This window comes from Benincasa hispida, chromosome 11, assembly GCF_027475165.1.
Source record: "Benincasa hispida cultivar pf3 chromosome 11, pf3_genome.v1.1, whole genome shotgun sequence".
Taxonomy (NCBI): Eukaryota; Viridiplantae; Streptophyta; class Magnoliopsida; order Cucurbitales; family Cucurbitaceae; genus Benincasa; species Benincasa hispida.
In genome coordinates this window covers 52,252,818-52,275,367 of record NC_143488.1, presented here as the reverse complement: position 1 = coordinate 52,275,367, position 22,550 = coordinate 52,252,818, and the positions used below count along the sequence as shown (strand labels likewise).

The following is a 22,550-nucleotide window of genomic DNA, read 5'->3' as shown; positions in this document are numbered from 1 at the left end:
CAACTCTATTATGTGCTTTGTAAGTGTATGCTTTGTGGAGGCCCATTTCCTTTTTTTTTTTTTTTTTTTCTTTCTTTTTCTTCCTTCCCTATTCCTTCTTTTCAGAGCTTAGCCTGCAAAGCCCACACCCATTATTCAGAATATATATATATATATATATAAACCCACTAAGTCTATGAGTACTATATATATTCATAAGGTAATTTAGAAGAAGACAATTTAAACCCACCAGCTTTTTCAGTATTTTATGTTTATTATGACCTGTCTTTCATGTGACCTATTTTTTAAATTTATTATTCTTCTCTCTCCTACACATCTTTTCAATATATCACTCACTCCCTCATCTGTGTGCAGCAGAGCAGAGAGATAATAGAGAGGGAGAGAGGACCCTCTTGCTCTGATTGCTCAAATCATGAGAGATTTCTTTTGTGTGTTTGTGTGTTTGTGAAGAAGGTAAAAAAAGAAAAGAAAGAAAGAAAAGAGAGTGTTTGGAATGAAGTTTGTTCCTAGATCCTCCACTTCCCTTTCATCCTTCTCTTCTACTGTCATATCTCTCTTTCTTACCTTCCTTCCCTACTTCATACAAATGAGAGAACATTTAAGAATAAAGGGAAGAAGGGTTTTTTTTTTTTTTTTTTTGGAGGGGGGGGGGGGGGGTGTGTTCATTTAGCTCCCAAAATAATATTACATGCACAAAAAAACCAAATAGTGTTTTGATAAGAATGGGGAATGAGAGTGAGATTCCATTTTGACATCTTTATGTTTGTCTTTTCTTTGGAAGGAAAAAAGAGAGTTTCTTTAGAGAATCAGTGATTCGAATCATAGACTTATCGATCGTTAATACATCTGTAGGCTAATTGAGTTATACTCGATTGTCAAATAGCGAGATGGGGTTTGGTAAACAACGAAATGAAAACATGCATGTATATCTTCTTCACCTATACACTCATAGCTAGTCTCAACCCTAGCTACCCTAAGGTTTCTCCTCAACTCCCACTCAAAACCATGGCAAATTTTGGCCATATGGATAGTTATAAGGGTTTTTTCCCCCTTCTTTTTTTCCTTTTCTATTCACTATGAATACACTTTTTTTGGGATAGTACAAACAATTTGTTCAATTTTGGTAATCTGTTAGGGTTTTGTTCTTAGCCATAAAGTGGTTTTGGATCTCGGACCAGGCTTCATTCCTCACACCAAACTTTTCAATTGCGGACGTTATTTTATTAAAGAAGACTCCATAAAGGTAAGTTCTAACCCTAATCTTGTGTATTTCAAATTTGGCTTATATCATGTAGATTAGTATTTTTCTTATTATGATACATATACTATGTGTTGGATTAATCTAAACTCTTCCTTCTCGTTCTGATATAATTATTAGTAATTTTTGTTCATTTTTATATATTTTAATTAGGATAATTATATTGGATAACACTTTTCGGATAATAATTAAGTATATAACAATATATTTTAAAGAATTACTAATATAACAAAATTTATCACTGATAGACTTCTACCAGTGATATAGTTTATCAATGATAGATCATATCGCTGATAGACCCTTTCTAGCTAAGTAAAATCTATATTTTGCTATATTTGCAAAATCTTTTGCATTATGTTATATGTGCAAAATATTTTGGATCTTTTTACTGTATTTGTAACTGTTCCTGGTTTCACGGATGAAATTATTCTTAAGTGAAGGTCATTTCCTAATTGGACTTTTTGTCTTTAGAATATAATATTACAAATATGGAGTTAGTCACTTAAACATTTTTTTTTTTTTTTACTTTTCTAATTATTAGGAGAGTATAATAATAATGGTCAACATGAGTATAGTTCAACTGAAATGAGATTATACTATCAACTTCGAGGTTAGAGATTCGATCTCACATCTCACATATTATAAAACAAATTGGAAGAGAATTTAGCTTCTGATTTTCTTGGATAATTTTTTTTACATAAATGGTTAAAGGGTAATATAAACTCATGGAGATAGACAGAAATACCCTTCACAGAAACAAGAAATATCTTTGTTGTTGTCAATTAACAAAGACCATACTCAGCTTGAACTTTTGTTTTGAAAAATACGTATTTGCCCTCTTGATGCATTAATTGAAGTACAATAGTCAGATAACAATTTGGTCCAAAGTGTGAACTTGAAATTTAAGAGCTATCTCAATGTGTTTATTTATTTTGTTATTTACTTTTTACCAATATTTTCAAGTCAAAACTAATTCTTAAGAAACCGTAAAAAGTAGTTTTTACAAACTCGTGTTATGTTTTGAAAATTGGTTAAGAATTATACATAGACAAGATGAAAAATATATTCAAGAAAGTGTTAAGAAAACCAAGCACGACTAATTTTTTTAAAAAAATGAAAGGTTAGAATTTTCTTTGAAAAGCACTCATGTATCAATTACGATTTAAGAATTTAATTAATACAATTATAAGTCACACAAGGTATTTTTAATTTAAGGATAATACCAATTAAACTATACTTAATTTTGCAACATAAATACAGTTACCAACATAATTGGGTTTTCTTTATTAAAAGGATAATGTGACACAGGAAAAAAAAAAGCAAAACAAAAACAAGGAAGAAGAATTTAACTCGAGCTCATCATATACCCTCTTATACTAATAATATATGTTCCACCTTTTCACAGTTTTTCTCCCATTAATTGTCAATATTTTACACTTTTAAAAAAAAAATGTCAATATTTTACACTTTTTTTTATAAAAAATGTCAATATTTTACACAAAAATAAAAATTTTCTAATATCCTACCTTTTTTCGATTCATAATATTGGGCATATAATATCAAAAAGTACTTTGAAATTAGAGTTTGAAAAAAATAGTAACTAAATATAACACAACAAATTTCATCTTTGTCGATGAAACTCTTTCCGGACGCTTATAAGTTGAAAAATAATTGCTTCGTTTGATAATCATTTGGCTTTTTAGAATTATGCACGTTTCTTTCAATATCTTTTCATGGTTCTATCTTTCTTAAGTAAAAAAAAAAAAGAATTCTTTGCCAAAATTCAAAAACAAAAAAAGATTTGTAAAAATTATTTATTTTCTTTTAACTTTTAAAACTTGATTTGGTTTTTGAAAATATTGGTAGAAAGTAGATAAGAAATTAAATAAATTTAAAGGTGGATACTTATGAACTTAATTTAAAAAAACCAAATAGTTACTAAATCGAATCTAAACTTTTAAAAAGGAATTTACGAATCGCATATATATGACAAGCACTCGTTCTGGAGTGAGAAACAAAAGTAAAGAGAGGATGAAAAAAAAAACAGAATCTAATTTTAACAATAAAAATGATAGGAAATTTGTTTGCTCCTTAAGTTTTGAGTCTTATCTATTTGGTTTTAGATTTCAAAATGTTATATTTTTAGTTTTTAAGTTTTGAGTGTGGTTTCAATTTAGTCCATTTTGAGTTTCAAAATGTTATAATTTTACTCTTGAAGTTTGACTTTTATTTCAATTTAGTCCCTTGGTCTCAAGATTTATTTATACTTTTAACTTTAATTTTTACAATTCACTAGTAGTATTTGGTATTAATGTCTATAATTAATTTAAAATAATTATGAAGTGAATTTTTAAATTAATTTCAGTAATGAAGTTTAATTATATTTCTTTTAGTTCTTTTAAATTAATCAATAAATTTTAAGACACAAGTTTGACGGTGAATATTTAGTGGGAAAAAAAGATTAAAAATATAAAACTTGAGCTCTAAGAGATTAAATTGAAACAAAACTCAATCCTCAAAGATAAAATTATAATATTATGAAGTTTAGGGACTAAATTGAAATCAATTAAAAGTTTAAAGAGTAAAAATATAGTATTTTGAAACTTAAGGACCAAATTAAAATTAGACTCAAAATCTAGTGAAACTTTCCCTAAAAATTAAAAGGAAATTGTTAGTAAATGGACCTAAGATTCTTTTCTTCTTTTCTCCATAGACATAGAGACCAATAAAGAAGAATACAAATCTATGTAGGGGATTCGAACCACAAATTTCTTGGTCATTAACACATTTGTAATGTCAATTGAGCTATAATCGCTTTGACAACATTCTCTGATTCTCTCTCGTAAAATAGGAAAATATTATTGGCATAAAATAAAATCATATTTAGGTTAAATTACAATTTTGATCCTTATAATTTGGAGAATGTTATAATTTAGTCCCTATTGTTTTAAAAGTTAAAACTTAGTCCATATGGTTTGATAAAACCTCATAAATAGTCCCTATATTTTGATAAAGTCCTCATAAATAATCCCTTACCATAGGGATTATTTATTATCGAACCATAGGTACTAAATTCTAATTATAAATCATAGGGACTAAATTTTTATTGTCTTCAAACCATAGAGACCAAATTTATAACTCAAACTTTCTTTTTTATTAGATGACTGAGGGTGAGTGTAGAATACCTTTTAGTTTAAGCAATTTTTTAAACAATATTTTGAATAAAAGCTATAACTATGTTGCCAAGTGGCAATATCGCATCTGAAGTATATAATTAACTATATTACACTGTATCAATAGGTTATCAATACTAATTCAAAATTCATTTGAAATATAACACTGGTGTATAAATAGTATATCAGTAGCTATTAAAAATTCATTTCAAACATATCATTAGTATACCAACATTATATCAACACTCATTTTAAATCCATTTTAAGTATAGTATTTTTTATCAATAGTATATCAATACTTCATTTTAAATATAATTAAAATATATTAAATCTCATTCAAAATATAATTTTAAATGTATTATTAATGTACCAAAAGTTTATGAGTAATCATCCAAAACCTATTTAAATTATAATATTAGTGTATTAATAATGTATATCAGTATTTATTAAAAACCATTTTCAATTATTTCGTTAGTGTATTAATAATAGAAGAACATTCATTCAAAATTCATTTAAAATGTTATATTGATATAACGTTGGTTTAATATGTCAATACTTTTTAACAACCCATTTGTTCAAGTATATCAATAGTATATAATACCCATTCAAAATTTAATTTCATGTACAACATTGATGTATCAATAGTTTATCAACATTAATTCAAAATGGTTATTAATAGAACAAATTTAATCATATATTATAATTAAGATGATGATAATGTACTAGAAATTTATCATTTATCATTATTATTTTTATTTTTATTGGACATTCATGTCCATATCTATCTCTTATGACATTTTTTTGAAGTCGGAAAGCAGAAAAAAAAAATTGAAAAACCCATTTCTTCCTTAGGAAAAAAAGGAAAAACTATATGAAAAATCATTTTTCTAAAATAAAGAACAACTTCGAAAGGATGTCAAAATCACGATGACATGATATTGAGTATTTTTTATTTTTATTTTTTTATCTACCCAATGTCTTTTTCATTTAGTGTGTTAGTTAGGTTTTTATTTAAATGGTGTCTTAAATTTTTATTCCAAATTTAGATACTTTTTGGTTGGTGGTGATGTTAGTTTTCAACATCTACCATTCTCTTTTTTCTAAAAAAAATAAAATAAAATAAAATAAAATTATACAATATAATGATGTATGAGAAGTGTCAATGGGATGGATGGGACAAGGTTAGGCTTACTTTTTATCTGTTGAAATTCTCTTCTTCCCAATTTTTGTTGAAAAAACTTATGATAGTGGAAAACTTTATGAGAATGACTTCTCTATACCTTTTCTTTTTTGGTTAATTATACAATCTTAACCCTTCAAAATTTGAAATTATTTCAAAAAAGTATGTGTGAAGTTTTTTCAAAAAATAAAAGATATATATGAACATGGTTGATCACTATCATTCACTTCAATTAAAGATATTGCTTATTATGAAATCGATAAGTAAATAACATAACAAAAAAAAAATAAAAGTAGAAAATCGACACAACGGATTTACATAGTTCATTAACAGTATGTTAGTTACGTCTACGGAGTGGAAAGAGGACAATTTTATTAGGGAGAATGATACAGTCTATGAAGCACAGATACTTCATGTGAGGCAAAGAATCAGTATCATACACGTATCGGATACCGATACTTCTCAAATACGTATCTAACACGCAATTTGATGTATCTATACTTTCAGATACTTTCCAGATACGTATCTGACACGCGATTTGACATATCTATTTCTATACGTATTTTTTTTAAAGAAAAAAGACAAGTAACTCATCTAATCTTTCTCAATCTAAAATTAGGCAACCTATTTAAAAAGCTCACTACTCGAGTCTAAAACTAAAAGAAAAAAAAATATTAACGGACCAAACCCTAGATTAGAATCATCTAATCTCCATCTTCACATTTGAGTCCCCACAAAATCCACCAAAATATAAACCATTTGAATATCTTTAACAATATGTTCTTCGTTTATCTTCATACTTCTCTTTATAATATTCTTCTTCTTTCTTTTTTGCAACATGAGTCACTTTTCTGTTGCATTTTATTAACTATTATACTTCAACATCTTAGATGTTGTTTTTTTTGTATTGTATTTCAGTGTTTGTATTCTATTTTGTGTTATTGTTATTAACTTGTATGCTAAATTTATCTATATCCTAGGTTTTTTAAAGAAAAAAATATCTTCCACGTATCAGTATCCTCGTTTTTCTTATTTTTTAGAAATATATATATTTAAAAAATGTATAAAAAAGTGACGCATTCTTAGATGTATCCGTATCTTAGTTTTTTAGAAATTGGCAAATCGCCGTATTCGATCGTATCCGTGTTGTGTAGTCGTATTTGTGTCTGTGCTTCATAGGGTACAGAATGAAGGTGTCTCTAGGGGTTTAGAAAATTTATATAATGCACTTCTCTAAGTCTTAGGGTCATAAACAAAAATAACATAAAGATAAAATGAAAAATAACTTAGAGACCCTAGTACTTGGTCATTTGAAGCGCCAAATACAAATTCAAGGTATTTCAATATTATTCAAAAGTTGTTATGCACGTCAAATTTTTATGAATTGATGACAACTACCATCATCTATTGGGTTCAAGATTTAAAATATCAATGTCTACATCGATATAGAGATTTCAATTTGACGGATATCTCGATAGATATATCAATAATATTGATATCGACAAATATTTATATAAGTTAAAAAATATATAAAAATGATTTAAAATTATTAATAATTTAAGTTGTTTTTACTTCCACACTATAGATGATATTGTTTTTTAATGTTTCTATTCACATAGGACTAAATAGATGACATTTTTTTTTTTATATATTTTACGAGCATTTATAAAAGGTATCGAAAATGTCATTGAATCTTTAATATAGATGTCAAACACTTTGATTTATGGATATATTGATGGATTAATCTTTAGTTGAAGTATATACTCTAAGATTTCTGCATATGCATTACTAGTGAGAGTTTGTACAACTTAGGACTGGTAGGGTTAATTGTATCCACATTAGGCCCAAGATAAAAGGTTTAGAAATTAAAGTAAGGTATAATGATGAAAAGGTTTAGGTCCAAATAAGTTAAAAGTCTTATGATGCATATTGTATGTGTTTCACTATAACAAAATTGACTTCTCATCACACAAAGGGATCTTATAAAAGTTTAGAGTATTTTTTTTCCGCTGAAAAAATGGAGATTTACATATTTTTATAAATGTATGATAGAGGTGCTCATGGGTTAGGTTGGGTTGGGTTGGGTTGAAAGACTTTTTAGACCCAACCCAATTATTCAGGTTATAAATTTTTTCAACCGAACTAACCCTTATTAAGAAATGAACTCAATCTAACCCAACCATGAAATATTTGGGTTGGGTTGGTTCGGGTTAATCGGATCATTTATTTAAAATTTTGTTCTAAAAAGAAACAAAACTTAAATATGTAAAAATCTAATTTAATTATTTTCATATATTGAATTAAGATTAACAACTCAATTTCAATTTATGTAGTGAAAATTTTCTTTCTAAAATGTAAAGAAACTATTCTTAAGAGTTGTTGAAGAATAAATTATTAAAAAAATATTGAAATTAAATAAAATTAAAATCAATATATGTATAAATAATTGTGTTATAAGTAATAAAAGAATATATTTAAAATTAATAATAAATTCAAGTTGGTTTGGATTGGTTTGGATTATATTAGATGAACCCATGAACCAATCCAACCCATAAAATTTTCATTTATATGAACCAACTCAACCCAAATGTGTTGATAACCCAACCCAAATCGCATAAGTTGGGTTGGGTTGATCGATTTTTTTGGATTATCGGGTTTTTTTAACACCTCTAATTCACGACAACTTTTATATGTCTAACCCTTGTAATATTACTGTAGATATTTTTTTTAGTACTTAATTCTTTTTAAAAATATTCGGACCTATCTAGTGAATGACTAGGAAATATAAGAGCATTTTCTTGCCTTATATTGAAATTTGAATTTATATTTTGACAATACTACGATAGTTTGGAAAAAAAATTAGTTGAAATCTTGGAGACGTTCGGCTTATTCCTTGTTATAAAACAATTTTTAGTTTTATAAAGTATAAGAGTTCTTGAATCTAAGTATTTGAAAAGATATTTGATGCTAATATGCTTTGACACACTAACAAAGGAACATTAATGTAAATTAGAATGCGAATGTGCCTAAAATGTTGTGATGTTAGTCAAATTATATGCATAATATCTTTTATTCAATACTTGTGCCATAATAATCTCTTGACTAGTTTTGCATATCCCTCAACATAGTAAGCAAAAACAACGTCTAATTAGCTTTAATGGGATTGGTAGTGAGACCAAATCCAAATGGGAATAGAGGATCATAATGTGAATCTCCAACATTCATTGGTAGTTGATCAACTGTCTTGAACCATGTCCGTGACAGCTTGCCGGTAAAGCCATAATCGCCAAATAATACGTCGGTAATACCTTTGCCTTCAGTTCCTGGAAGCCAAGCAGCAACAAGTGCATCTATTAAAGTGATGTAAGGTTGTAAAAGTACAGGTCGCCCCGAGATTACTATAACAACACATTTGACAGCTCCGCACACATTTGTGATGGTGCTTGGACCAGGATCAGGAATGGTTAAATTTAAGCTGTCACCAAAAGTTTCTGCATATGGATGCTCTCCTACTACAACAATGGCATAAGAAAATTTGTTTGACTTGACAAATTCTTCATTTGGATTCTCTTCAAAGACAACTTTTGTTTTAGGGTCAACTGTATCTTTAATTGCTGAAAGTATTGTTGTACCACTAGTAAGGTTGTTACCACCGAGACCCTGCCACTCAATGGTCCAACCACCACATTGAAAACCAAGGTTGTTCGCATGGCTACCGGCAACAAGTATTTTTGGAACTTTCTTTGAAAGAGGTAATATAGGTTTATCAGCAGATTCTCCATTCTTTAACAACACTAGTGATTTCCTTACAGCTTCTCTAGCCAAGTCTCTATGCTCCTATTGTAAAAGAACATGTGTTATTAAGACAATCATGAAACCTCTTGCTATCTTGTATTTTAATATTGACAACATTGAATATAAATACCTTTTTACCAAGTTCATTGACAAAGCTTGAATCAGCTAACGGATTCTCAAATAAACCCATAATGAATTTTACTCGCAAAATTCTTTTCACAGCATCATCAATTCGACTAATAGGAATTATATTGCTTTTTACCAAGTAGGTAAGCCCATCAATAAACTCTGTGTAATTGTATGGAACCATTATCTGTGATCAAAGAAAATAAATAATTGTTGACCATCATAGTTCAATGAATATAGACATATATATAGTGTTAAATAAAATACTACTAACCATGTCAATGCCAGCGCTAATGCCTGCTATAAGGGAATATGTATAATTAGCATGAGGTGGAGAGGTAATCCTATCAATACCTTGCCAATCTGAGATGACAAAACCCTGAAATGAAATATTCATAAACTCTTCATTTATTATTATTTTAATAGAAAATTAGAAATGAGAGAGGGTCCATAAACTTTCATGAAACAAATTATATTACCCTAAATCGTAGAGTGTTTTTAAGAAAGCCAGTAATAAGATCTCGATTTTCATGCATCTTCTTTCCGTTCCAACTAGAATACGAGATCATAACAGTTGATACACCTTTGATGACTGCGTTATAGTAACCTGGCATATGAATGCTGAGCAATCCATGTCTACTTGCAACTGTGTTGTTTTCATTGATACCTTTGGTTGTTCCACCATCACCTACAAAATGTTTTGCACAAGCTGCTACTTTTTCTCTGTACAAACAAAAGTGAAGTATAGAGCATAAATAAATTGCTCAGTCTATTACTTATTATGTTAATTTTAAAAAGAATGTTTGATGGGCTAGCTACAATTTAAGATAAATTATTTATCAACTTTCTAAAGTTATATATACCTCCCGGCAACATAAGGAACACCTTTGCGGGAGTTAGCTGGAATCTCTCCTTGTAAACCTGATATAATATCAGTCATTTCTTGAACAACCTTAGGGTCTTCGCTATAACTTTCATAACATCTACCCCAACGTGGATCTCTACAGACCTAAGTAATAAAAGAAAATTATATTTTTGCCATTAAGAAATGATAATATTTCAAATGAACCATTAAATTAAATACTTTGTTACCGCAATACAAGGTGCGAATACATAAGAAATGCCAGTAGCTCGAACTTCAAGTGCAGTAGCTGTTCCGATCCTCTTAGCAAGGTTGGGATCCCTACACCATAAAATATATTCCAGCATTAACAAATAAAATTTATAATTTGAGAAGTATTCTCTCCCCTTGAACAATTTTATCAATTAATGTAGCAAACACAACAAGATTAAGCAAGAAGCTAAGCTTTAGTCAAATATAATCTCATTCATTGGACACATTTTATTGGTTTTGTATAGACAAGTAAGTTTGATCATCATCAATATTCTTACCTTGTAGCTCCAAGCCCCACATTATGAGGAAAAATGGTAGCTTTATAAACATTGTTGTGACCATGCACTGCATCAATTCCATAAATCATTGGAATGCCAAGTCTAGTCGACAAAGAACCTTCTTGAAATTCATTGACCATGTCGATCCAAACTTTAGGAGAAGCCTCTTTTGATGGAACACTTCCTCCACCACTTAATACACTCCCTATCAATTGGAAAAATTGTTTCTACCCATTAAAACTTAGAACTTATAACATTTGCTACCTAATCTCTTCTTTTTCATTAATACTTGGAAAGAAGAATAAGATTAAAATACATATTACCAATTAAATACTGCTTCATGACCTCCTTCGATGCAACCGTTCGATCAATTTGTACCATTTGTCCTATTTTTTCTTCTAGGGTCATCCGATCGAGTAGGTCATTGATTCGAACATTCAACGGTTGTTTTGGGTCTTTATATCTCAAATACTGAGGTTTTGCCCAAACTTCGGTCAAGAAAAAAAGGAAAAACCCCATAAAAAAGATGGGAATTTTTGCCATATTGTATGTTAGTTGCCTGCAAATTTCAACATATTTAAAATTTGTCAACATTAATATGCTTATTTTCAAGTAACTTAAAAGTGCATTAAGAGAAGTCATAAGATTAATTGATATTAAATTAGTCAATCCATTACTAACATGAGATTTATCAGAATCTACAATAAAGTTACAATTTAATCATAAATTACTTGACAATGTACCTCAATTTGTTATTGCATTATATTGCACCATTAATCAGATTAAAGATCTCACAAAAAATATAAATTTATCTTTCTTATCCATTTGATGTTAATTTTTCTTTTAAAAAAATGGATAACCAAATATATAATTTTTTTAAAATTCCATTTTGTTTAAAGACCTCATTATTGAGGAAGGTCAAAAAGTACTTTTAATCCCTAAACTTTCATGAAAGTAACAATTTAGTTCTTAAAGTACTTAAATTAGTAGCAATTTTAGTCTCTGTACATTCAAATTTGTAACAATTTTAGTCCCTAAATTTTTATGAGTAACAATTTAGTCCAATTTAGTCCCTTTGTACTTTACATTTGCAATAATTTAGTCTAAAATATAATGTAATGAATAATGATGAGCATTTTTCTTTTTACTTCTAATATTAAAAAAAAAATTAAAAAACATTGGAGGTTCCTCTCACCTACTTTTAAAAATATTTGCAATAAACCATTATAGGGTGAGTAATTACTTTAATTATGTTATGAGGGTAAGTTGTCAATTTGGTGTATTGAGAGTGTCCGAGTAATTACTTGATAAAATGTATTTTGATGTTGCCATTAAAATTATATATTTTGATTTTTAGAAAGGCATCGAAAATTAACACTTAAATGGTAAAATCACAACGATGGAATGAAAGTAATTCAAAATACTAACGGGCTCTTTCCTCAAAATAAAAATAATAATAATAATAATAATAATAATAATAATAATAAAAGGCTAACGAGCTCTTTTTTATAGGACAATTGCAAATATGACCCTGTGACCCAAAAGAAAAAAATAATAAAAATCTAGCACAACAAGTTTAAGGTTAGCGAGATTAAAGCGAGGTTAAAAACAATCCATCTATTTCAATAGTGTAACGATAAAGATCTATCACTAATTATGGGAAGTGATCTATTGATAAATATCTATCATTGATAATTTATATCTGATTTTGTAAGTTGATTTGTTATTATATTTATCTAATATATAGTATCAATCAATACAAAAGACTCTATAAGGGTGTGTTTAGGAGTTGAGTTGAGTTAGTAATGGTTGTCTCTATTATAATGATTATTTGTGTTTGGGATGCAGAGTTGAACTGCATTAGTAATAATTATTTGTATGATGGAGTGCAAAATTAAGTTGAAGTAGTTTAGATAGTTTGTATTTAGTAGGGGTATTCGTGGGTTGAGTTGGGTTGGGTTGAAGAACTTTTAGACCCAACCCAATTGTTCGAGTTGTAAATTTCTTCAACCCAAATAACCCTCATTAAAAGATGAACCCAACCCAACCCAACCATGAAAAATTTGGGTTGGGTTGGTTCGGGTTACTCGGATCATTTATTTAATTTTTTTTTTCTAACAAGAAGTGAAATGTTAATACGTAAAATTCGATTTAACTATTTTCATATATGAATTAAGATTAACAACTCAATTTCAATGTATATAATGTATAATATTTTTTTTAAGTGTAAAAGGAAAAAACTATTTTTAAGAGTTGTTGAAGAGTAAATTATCAAAAAAATCGATAAAATTAAAGAAAACTAAAATAAATATAGGTATCTAATTGTACATAAGTAAAAAAAAAAAAAAAAAAAAAAAAAAAATTAAAGTTAATAATAAGTTCGGATTGGTTCGGGTCGATTTGGGTTATTTTAGGGGACCCATTAAGCAACTCAACCCATAAAATTTTCATTTATTTGAACCCAGCCCAATCCAAAAGAGTTCATAACCCGACCCAAACCTAGCGGGTTGGGTTGGGTTGATCGGTTTTTTCGGATCATCGGGTTTTTTGAACATCCCTAGTATTTAGAGTGCAAAGGGGTTGAGTTGTATGTGTATGCATTTTCTTTGTTTTTTACTTTCCTTTTCTTTTTCTTTTTTTTTTTTTTTTTGAGGTACGAGTTAAGTATATGGTATAGTTTTGTAGCCTAAAAAAGTATGTATTTCTTATGGTTTTTTTTCCCTAACTTTTTGTTCCACCATTCAACTACACATATTTTTCCAAATTCTTAATGCTCATTAATTTGAGATGTGAATTCAATAAATAAAAATATATTTTACAATTTTTATAAAACAATAAATCATTATAATAAAATTTTTAAAAAGGTTAGTGAATGAGAATGGAGAATGTATTCCTCGTCTCCATTCCTGTTTAGCTTACATGGATTTCTTCTCCACACTCTCTCTCAATCTCCACTTTAAGGAGAACCCCCATCCCTCGAGGCGGGACTCTATGGGACAAATGAACATCTCTATTTTTATTATCTATTAAAAATCGGTTACATCTTTACTATTAGGTCAATTGTTAATAACAACTACATTAATAAAATATAAAAACTAAACAAGGTATATAAGTTAGTATTTATAGTTGTTTGCATGTTTATTTATCAGGATGTCGGTTACTAATAAACGTCATAAATAGAAAAAAGTAGTATATTAATGAAAATTATTATTATTTTTTTAAAATTTATAATAGTTTCACGTGCTTATTTGTATTGCTATTACTACTTTTATATTGATATATGATAGGCTTAAAAAGTTGTTTTAGTGATTATTTAACAATTTTTTTCTCTCTTAATGATGGTTTGGATGCCTATTTTGGTCAAAAAGTAGTAGATATGGATTACTTAATATTAATAACAAAATCAAATTGATAATAAATAATACTAATTAAATTATTAATAACCATATTGTATATTGGGTAATTGGGTAATTAGGCTAACAAAAGAACCAATGAAACAACCAATTACCCAACTACTCCCTATTACTATATTTTGTTAGCTTAAGAATTCTTATGCGGTTTGTCCTTTGCAATATTTTTTACAATAATGACATAAACGAGCAACGAAAAACAGCAATCATTCACACCTTTAACTTAATTAAGAACATTAATGATGATTTACAGATTAATACATATTCAAGGATTCAATCATTCAGTGTTACGACAAAAAGATCGATGATGATTCAAATTTGTCGTTGCGATCATAAAAATAAAATTTAAATTACAAGTTAAGTAATTTCGAGGTTCGTGTTCATTGATTTTTTAATTTTGAAAAAATGTCTAATATTTCAACTCCATTTAGTAATTATTTTATGTTTTGTTTTAAAAATTAAGCATATATTTTAACGATAAATTTCATCTTTCTTTGTTGAATTTTTAACCAAAATTTAAAAACAAAAACATGTTATTACAAACTTCTTTTTTAAAAAAATTGACCTAATTTTTGAAAACATTGATAGAAAGTAGGTTAATATATATTCAAGCATTCCATATTTTTATGTTTAAAATACAAGTTAAGAAATTTGGAGTTTGTAGTGTTTAATCCCTAGAACTTATTTGGTAATTATTTGATTTTTGAAAATTAAACATATTTTATCTCAATTTCTTAATGATGGTTTTCATTTTTCTTAAGAAAAAAGTTGAAATTCTTAGCCAAATTTTTTTTAAAAAAATTATTACAAACTATTTTATTTTATTTTTTTTAGTTTTTAAAACTTAGCTTGATTTTTAGAAATAATAGTAAGAAAAAGAATTTAATGGTAGATGGAGTATTTATAGACTTAAGGCAAAAAAAATAAAATTATTACTAAATGGAGCCTAAATTTTTAATTTTTCTATAATAGATCCCTAATAAATTTAAAATTAAAAAAATTTATATATTAAATATAAAAATACATTTTATGTTCAATAATAAAATGGAAATTATTTAAAGTGACAAAACTATTGATTGAAAATATTTACAAATAATAGTAAAATATCAAAATTTATCTGTGATGACTGCGATAGACTACTATTTGTACAACGATATAGTTTATTTTTTCTATATTTGAAAACAACTCATAATAAAACCTTAAATTTTCACTTTTGCATTTAATAAACTCATAAAATTTAAAATATTTTAAGTTTAATGAACGAAATTTATAATTTAAAAAATTTAAAGGTGAAACTGACTTGCATTCTAGAGTTTAGAACTAAATTTATTATTTAACTCGAAAAAATTAAGATAATTAACGGATCATTGTATATCAAATAATTAATTATAGATTCATGATTTGGTTGACCAATGATTTGGCTCTTGGCCCAAAACGACGCATGGTTTCAGTGCTTAAAACCCACTGGCGCACGTCCCCATGGTCAAGCACGTCGTCAAGGTTTAATAGGAAATTTGAAAACTGTACTTAAAAAATATATATATATTCTCAAAACAAGATTTTTTAAATGAAAAATTAAGGAGTTGTTTGTAAGTATTTCGACTATGTTAGGTAATTATTTGATTTTTTTTTAAATTAAATCTATAAATCTTATTTTTATTTTTAAATTTTTTTTATCTGTTATCTACCTTCTATAAAAAAAAAGCAAGTCAAATTTTGAAAATTAAAAAAAAAAAACTTTTTGAAAACTTGTTTTTGTACTCAAGAAAGAATTTAATCATTATACTTTAAAAAAAAAAATGTAAATCATTGTAAGAAATTGGGAGAAAATAAGGTTAAATTTTATAAAACAAAACAAAAACGAAAACAAAAAATGAAATAGATGATACCAAATAGAACTTTCATTTTTGGCTTTTGATTGTTGAAAATTAAGTATACTTTTTCTCAATTTCTTATAATAATTCGCATCTTTTTTAAATACAAAAGTTCAATTCTATGTCAATTTTTTTTTTTAAAAAAAAATCTATAAGAATTATTTTTTAAAGCTCGTTTGCTAACCATTTCGTTTTTTGTTTTTTGGTTTTTGAAAATTAAGCTTATTTTCTTCTTATTTCTTACCATGATTTGCATGTTTATTAAATACAATAATTGAATTTAGTATAATTCCAAAGGTAAAAACAAGTTTGTAAAAGCTACTTCTTTTAATTTTCAAATTTTGACTTGTTTTATAACAAAATAAAAAATTTGGAAGTTGGAGTAATGTCTATAGGTTTAATTTTTAAAAATGAAAAATAAAAAACAAAATAGTTATCAAATGGAACGTAAGATTTCAAATTTTGGCCTAGTTTTTTAAAAATTGATAAAGAATAAATAACAAATCAAGGTAAAATGAGTGTTTTATAGACTTATTTTTCAAAAATAAAACATAAAGAAGTTAAATTATCACTAAACAAATCCTAAATAGTTACCAAATATGACTTTGAATTTTTTTTTTTTTAAATTAAGCCTATAAACAATTAAACATCACTTCCATACATCAATTTAGCGGTAAACGATTTATGCCATATATAAAAAATAAAAAACTTTGTAAAAAATTGTGAAAAAAAACAATTATAATTTTCAAAAGCTAAAAATCTCGATCAAATATGACATGAAATAATCCTTATCAATTAGCGCTACCACACCTAACTGTGCAAATATGCTTTCATTAATTCCCAATTCCCCCACTCTACTCAGCGCAAATCTCAACAACTCTTAACGAATCTTCTCGACTTCAGCATTCGAACAGCAGCCGCCGCCAATCTTCATCTCCGGCCACTTACCGATGACCGAAACCGTCCGATTTACGGCGGCGCTGCTGCTACTTCCGAATTCTCGAGCACAGCAGCACCCTCCGATCTCTGAATCTCTCTCTCTATCAGTCTCATTGTAGGTTCAAAACAGATTTTGCGATTTTCCGCTACTTGTTTTGATTTCCAATTCAAGTTCGGAAGTAGATTCAAGTAAAATTGTTAGATCGCGATAATTCTCTGTTTCATTAGCTTTCATTTCTTTCAATTCTCGATTTGGAAGAAGAAATCGTTTCTAATTAATGAGCAATTTCTATAGATCTAACAATCACACACACAATTCAGAACAGTACAAGTGGAATAATCCTCGCATTTTGCAGAATCAAAACAAACAGAAACAGCAAATTTTAGAAGAGAGAAATGTCAGAGAATCGAACTTACAGAGGGAGAAGATATCTGAAGAACAACACAAGCAACTCGCCAGCTTGAAAAGTCTTAGATGGCGGCTTAGAATATCAGAGAGAGATCTGAATTTGTGAAGAAGAATGTGAAATCAGCGATTGGAACTGCGTGTGTGTGTGTGTTCTGAAGTCCGTAATTTGGGTGTTACTTATAATATAAAAATTTCTTTATTTTCATTTTCCCCCTTTTATTTTGTTTCTATTTTTGTTTTATTAGATAGCTAGAGTTGTGTTTTTTTTTTTTTTTTTTTTTTTTTTTTGTAAATGTTAATTTCCACGTCAGCATATAAATATCCATTTTATATTTGAATCTTATCACAATATAATATGTTGTTAATATGGTAACCAAAAAGGATAGATATATGAGGAATTGAAGTTTTGGATTGAATGAAGAAAAAAGTTGGGTAAGGTTAAAAGAAATGGTGGCTTTTCATACCCCAATTGTTGGTTGATGGGAAAAAAATCAAAAAATCAAAAACAACAAAATGTTTTGACAAAGAAGTAGTAGACAAAGAATCATCATTTGGAAATTTCTAAACAAAAAAAAAAAAAAAAAAAAAAAATCAAAAAAACAAAAAAAAAAAGGAAAAAAAAGAAAAAAAAATGAAAAAAAAAGGTTCTTTATCATTTAGAAGTTTTTGTTCCAAACCTAGATTATAGATAGCTAAATTATAACAAATGTTTTTAAAAAATAAAAAATAAAAAACGGTTATTTTTGAATAGATATGGTTAGTGTTTTATTTAAAAAATACCATTGAAATTTCAAAGTTTCATAATATCATTAAACTTTAAAAAAAGTTAAAAAAATATCCATACCGTTAATATATGGACATAAATCGTTAATAATTCCGTACAAAAATACATTTAAACTTGTAAAAGTTATATTAGTACCCTTAGTATTAGTACCCTTACCTTAAAGAAAATAAATGTTAAAAATGTTATTATTTATCTATACCTCATCATCTCCCTCTTTCGTTTCCTCTCTTTTCCTTACTTCAATAAATATCATACCGTTTTCTATTTTCTCTACTTTTTTTCTCTCCTCTTACTTTCGTTCTTGTTAACTCTTTGACATTTGTTTATGTGATATATAAAAAAACAGTCGTTCATTTCAATTGAAATATATAAATTATAAAAAAAGAAAGAGAACAATGGAAGCACCAACGATATTTTGGTATTTGAATGTTTTATTACAGTTGTACATAAGTAGTTGAGTGTGTTAATAGTCAAATACATCATTTTTTGTATTTGGTTATTTATAATTTTGGTAATTTTAAAGTGGAGATTTCGATTTTGATATCTTGTAAGATTTTGTGGGATTTTATGATTTAACTAAAAATTTTGGTGTATATTTTGTTGTGAGAAAATTGGTGTAAGAATTGCACAAATTAGAGAAAAATGAGAGTATATATATGGAAAAAAAAAGATATCTATATACTTCATTTTAAAATGGATGCCTGTCCCTTTGCAAAGAAAAAAAAAAATATGTTCTTGTCGAACTCAAGAAAGCTTCCAACAAATTGATCACTATACTAACAGTATGAACATTTTTAAACTTTCTTTTTTATAAGGCTAAGAGTATTAATGCAATTTTTTTTTAAAAGTTCAAAGATATATGAAACAAGTATTGACGATTTGTGTTCATATAATAAAAGTATATTTTTAAAAAAGTTTAAGAATATTTTTGAAACTTTTGAAAGTTCAAAGGTATTTAAAAACAAAATCCTAATCTAATGCTTTTTATCTAAAGCTAACTATAAGGATATTTTAAAATTTGTTTTGAAATTTTTGAAAGTTTAAATATATTTTTGGTACAGAACATAAAATTTAGGGATATTTTATATATTTTAGCTTTATTGAAAATACTTTCAACTTCTGTACTTGTTTCAAAAAGAATGGATGAACTAGTAATTCCCTACGTTTTGTATTTGCATTTTTTTAAGTGTTAAAATAAATTTGTTTACAAATCTTCTTAACCTTTTTAAATGACTTAATATGTAAAATCAACAATTTTATTATGACTCTTTTTAAAGATTGTATCAATAAATTTTTTATTTATAAATTAATTTATATCTTTATGTTATATATGTACTGGTCTAAGTTCAAAATTTTCAACCCATATATACATTACATATGTGGTTGAAATAGAAAAAACGTAAAAAAAAAAAAAAAAAAAAAAAACACGAAAAAGAAAAATATTAGGAAAAATAAAGAAAAATATTAGGAAAAATTATTTTTTTGTTCCTAAGTATTAGGAACGGTTTCTATATGATTCATAGATTTCAAAATGTTACATATTTAATCTTTAAGTTTTTAGTTTAGTTTCAATTTAGTCTCTATGTTTTAAAATGTTACAATTTCACCGTTAAGATTTGAGTTTTGTTTCAATTTGGTTATTGGATTTCAAGATTTTATATTTTTACCTAAATTTTTCATTAAATACTCGCTTTCAAACATTCACGTCAATGTCTCTTAATTTATTTAAAGTGAAATTTAAATTTAATTTTAAAAGTGATAAAAAATTATTAAAATTTAATTAATTATAATTATATTAATTAAATTTCAACATACTAATATACATTAATATTAAAGATAGAAAATGAGTATTTAGTAAAAGATCAAAGTTAAAAGTGTAAATCTTGAAATTTAAGGATCAAATTGAAACAAAATTCAAATGTCAAGGGTAAAATTATAAAATTTTGAAATCTAAAGATTAAATAGAAACCAAATTCAAAAATTAAGGATTAAATGAAATATTTTGAAAGATAAAGATCAAATAAAAACTAGATCAAAAAATCGGATAACCAACCAGATATTTTCCCTAAAATGTGAATAGAAAATGGACCGAAAATAAATTAACTAATACGCGTTTCCAGCTGCAGACTCATGAGTCAAGAAAAATGATAAAGCCGACACGTGCATTGAAAATTAATTCAACAGTTTCAAGCATTGATTTTCCTTATTATTATACGGATTTTATTTTCATTATTATTTTCTTTTTTAAGTTAAGCTTTTATTATTAATTCGGATTTCATCAGATTTGGGTTTCTCAATTAAATATTCAAGATCTATTTGTTTGGTAATTATTCTATTCTATGCGGCAAATAACTTACGTTCTGTTTTTTGAAAACTATTTTCAAATGATGTAAATCAAATAATTCAAATTCTAAAAATAATATTTTTATATTTTTATTTTATTTAAATTTCGAAATTTGAATTATAAATACAAAATTATATTAAATATATATTACATAATGTATTATAAATTATATAATATTACAAAATAATAATTATACAATTTTTTTTAACATAAAATATATTCATGAATAAATTAATAATATTTTTTATCAACTAATATTTAATGGGTAACTGCAATTAGTTTGATGATCTATAAATATTGTAGGAACATTGTCGGTTTTGACCCAAAATATTTTTTTCCATTCAAAAGTAATCTCATTTTTAAAATCTATTTTTAACCTCTTTTCCAACTTTCCGGACTTTAAGTGAAGGGATCCACCAAGTAAAAGTACAATTCTGCCCCTCATTTAAATTCATCTTATTGCAAAGACTTTATCTTCCCGTGAAAGTTAGGGTTTTCTACTTCTTCTTCTCGTTGAGTTTTCAACCATTATTGGACTTTCTTCTCGCAAAGACTCCCTTACCTTTATAAAAAAGACCCATCTTTTGTGGATGTTGGATGTCTTCCGTTTCCCCTTTACTCGATCAGATTTTGACAAAAGGTGCACAAGTACCTTTTCCATTTTCTTTCTTTTTAAATGATTAATCAATTCTATAGTTTATAGAGGGAGTCTGCGTGATTTCTGGTAGGAATATGTAGTGAAACACCCAAAACTCTTTTTTTTTTTTTTTTAATCAATGGCATATTTTTCATTTCATCCTTTGAACTTTAACGAATTTAAAAGAATCTATAAAATATGTGGGATAATCAGGTAATTGTTCATCTGGGTTTGATTTAACATTTTTTTGGGTGTATTAAACTTCACGAGACAAATATCTCGTGAAGTTGTTGCGAATATTTGTCTCGTGAAGTATTTGCAACAGTGGGAAGTTTGTAAAATAGCTTGAAAGCTCTTTGTTGTTTGTTTCGTAATGTTGTCTCCTAAAGTTGTGATTTCTGTCTTTTGTCTCGTGAAATAATTTCACAAGATGTTTAGAATATTACGAGACAAATAACATAGAGCACAACTCAAGCTATTTTACAAACCCAAATAACTTTGGCTCTCTAGCTTCGTTCTCGTGAAGTTTGTCCTTTTTTAGGGTCTTTTATTTCACTAAGGATTTTAACATTATACCATGTTTTGTGGCACCTATAGATTATCTTCGTGTTCTCATCTAGCTTAGTCAACTTTACGAGAAAGTTGCCTTAGACAACTTTATGAGAAAGTTGACTTGGTCAACTTTATGAGACAGCTCAATTGGTTCAACTTCACGAGACAAAAATTGAACAAAGGAGTTGTCTCGTAAATTTGAACCAATTCAACATTCGCATAAAGTTGGACAAAATCATCTTCACGAGAAAGACGACTGCACGAGACATCTACTTTGAACTTTATGCGACGAATCACAGAACACCAGTAATAACTTTCCCATGTTCAATCATGTTCCAGTACTTTTCATTTTCAATCTTCTCCAATTTTTCTCCTAAAATGTAAGGATTCTCCTTTATAATGTAAATAAGTGAAAAAGAAGTAAGAATTTCATTGGTTACTAATTTTTTTTTTTGTAAAAAAGTAATTTTATGGCTCCATTTTGCCAACTTTCTGAAAAAAAAATAAAAGACTACTTTTCAACATACCTGTCTCTTTTGAAATTCTCAAAAAGGAAAAAAATTGTTCCTATGAACTTGGGACCCTCTGAAAAGGATTATTCCTCTGAAGTTGGGATCCTCATGTAAAGCATTTTTATATTGAAAACAAAACGTGAAACTGAAGTTGGGATCCTCATG

At 27.1% G+C, this 22,550-nt stretch overlaps 1 protein-coding gene and 1 long non-coding RNA gene across 2 annotated transcripts; one reads left to right on the top strand and one right to left on the bottom strand.

The window, feature by feature from the left end:
- The first annotated feature begins 850 nt into the window (after positions 1–850).
- On the top strand, positions 851–9,547 carry LOC150032720 (uncharacterized). Its single transcript, XR_016524465.1, has 2 exons — positions 851–1,243; positions 8,782–9,547. It is a non-coding gene; the product is annotated as an uncharacterized LOC150032720 (long non-coding RNA).
- Positions 8,654–17,779, bottom strand: LOC120091948 (uncharacterized). Its single transcript, XM_039050119.2, has 9 exons — positions 17,565–17,779; positions 11,248–11,483; positions 10,925–11,129; positions 10,625–10,715; positions 10,396–10,541; positions 10,012–10,255; positions 9,807–9,911; positions 9,537–9,719; positions 8,654–9,448 (listed from the first exon to the last, which is right to left on the bottom strand). Exons 2-9 carry the CDS (start codon positions 11,465–11,467, stop codon positions 8,756–8,758), a joined length of 1,887 nt encoding a protein of 628 aa, XP_038906047.2. The 5' UTR covers positions 11,468–11,483; positions 17,565–17,779; the 3' UTR covers positions 8,654–8,755.
- Positions 17,780–22,550: the final 4,771 nt, after the last annotated feature.

Coding starts and splice junctions, on each gene's coding strand:
- LOC120091948 (XM_039050119.2), bottom strand. CDS start 11,467: ATGGCAAAAATTCCCATCTTTTTTATGGGGTTTTTCCTTTTTTTCTTG. Junction 10,716..10,924: donor GTGGGGCTTGGAGCTACAAG/GTAAGAATATTG, acceptor TTTATGGTGTAG/GGATCCCAACCTTGCTAAGA. Junction 9,720..9,806: donor TTAGCGCTGGCATTGACATG/GTTAGTAGTATT, acceptor CTTTGATCACAG/ATAATGGTTCCATACAATTA.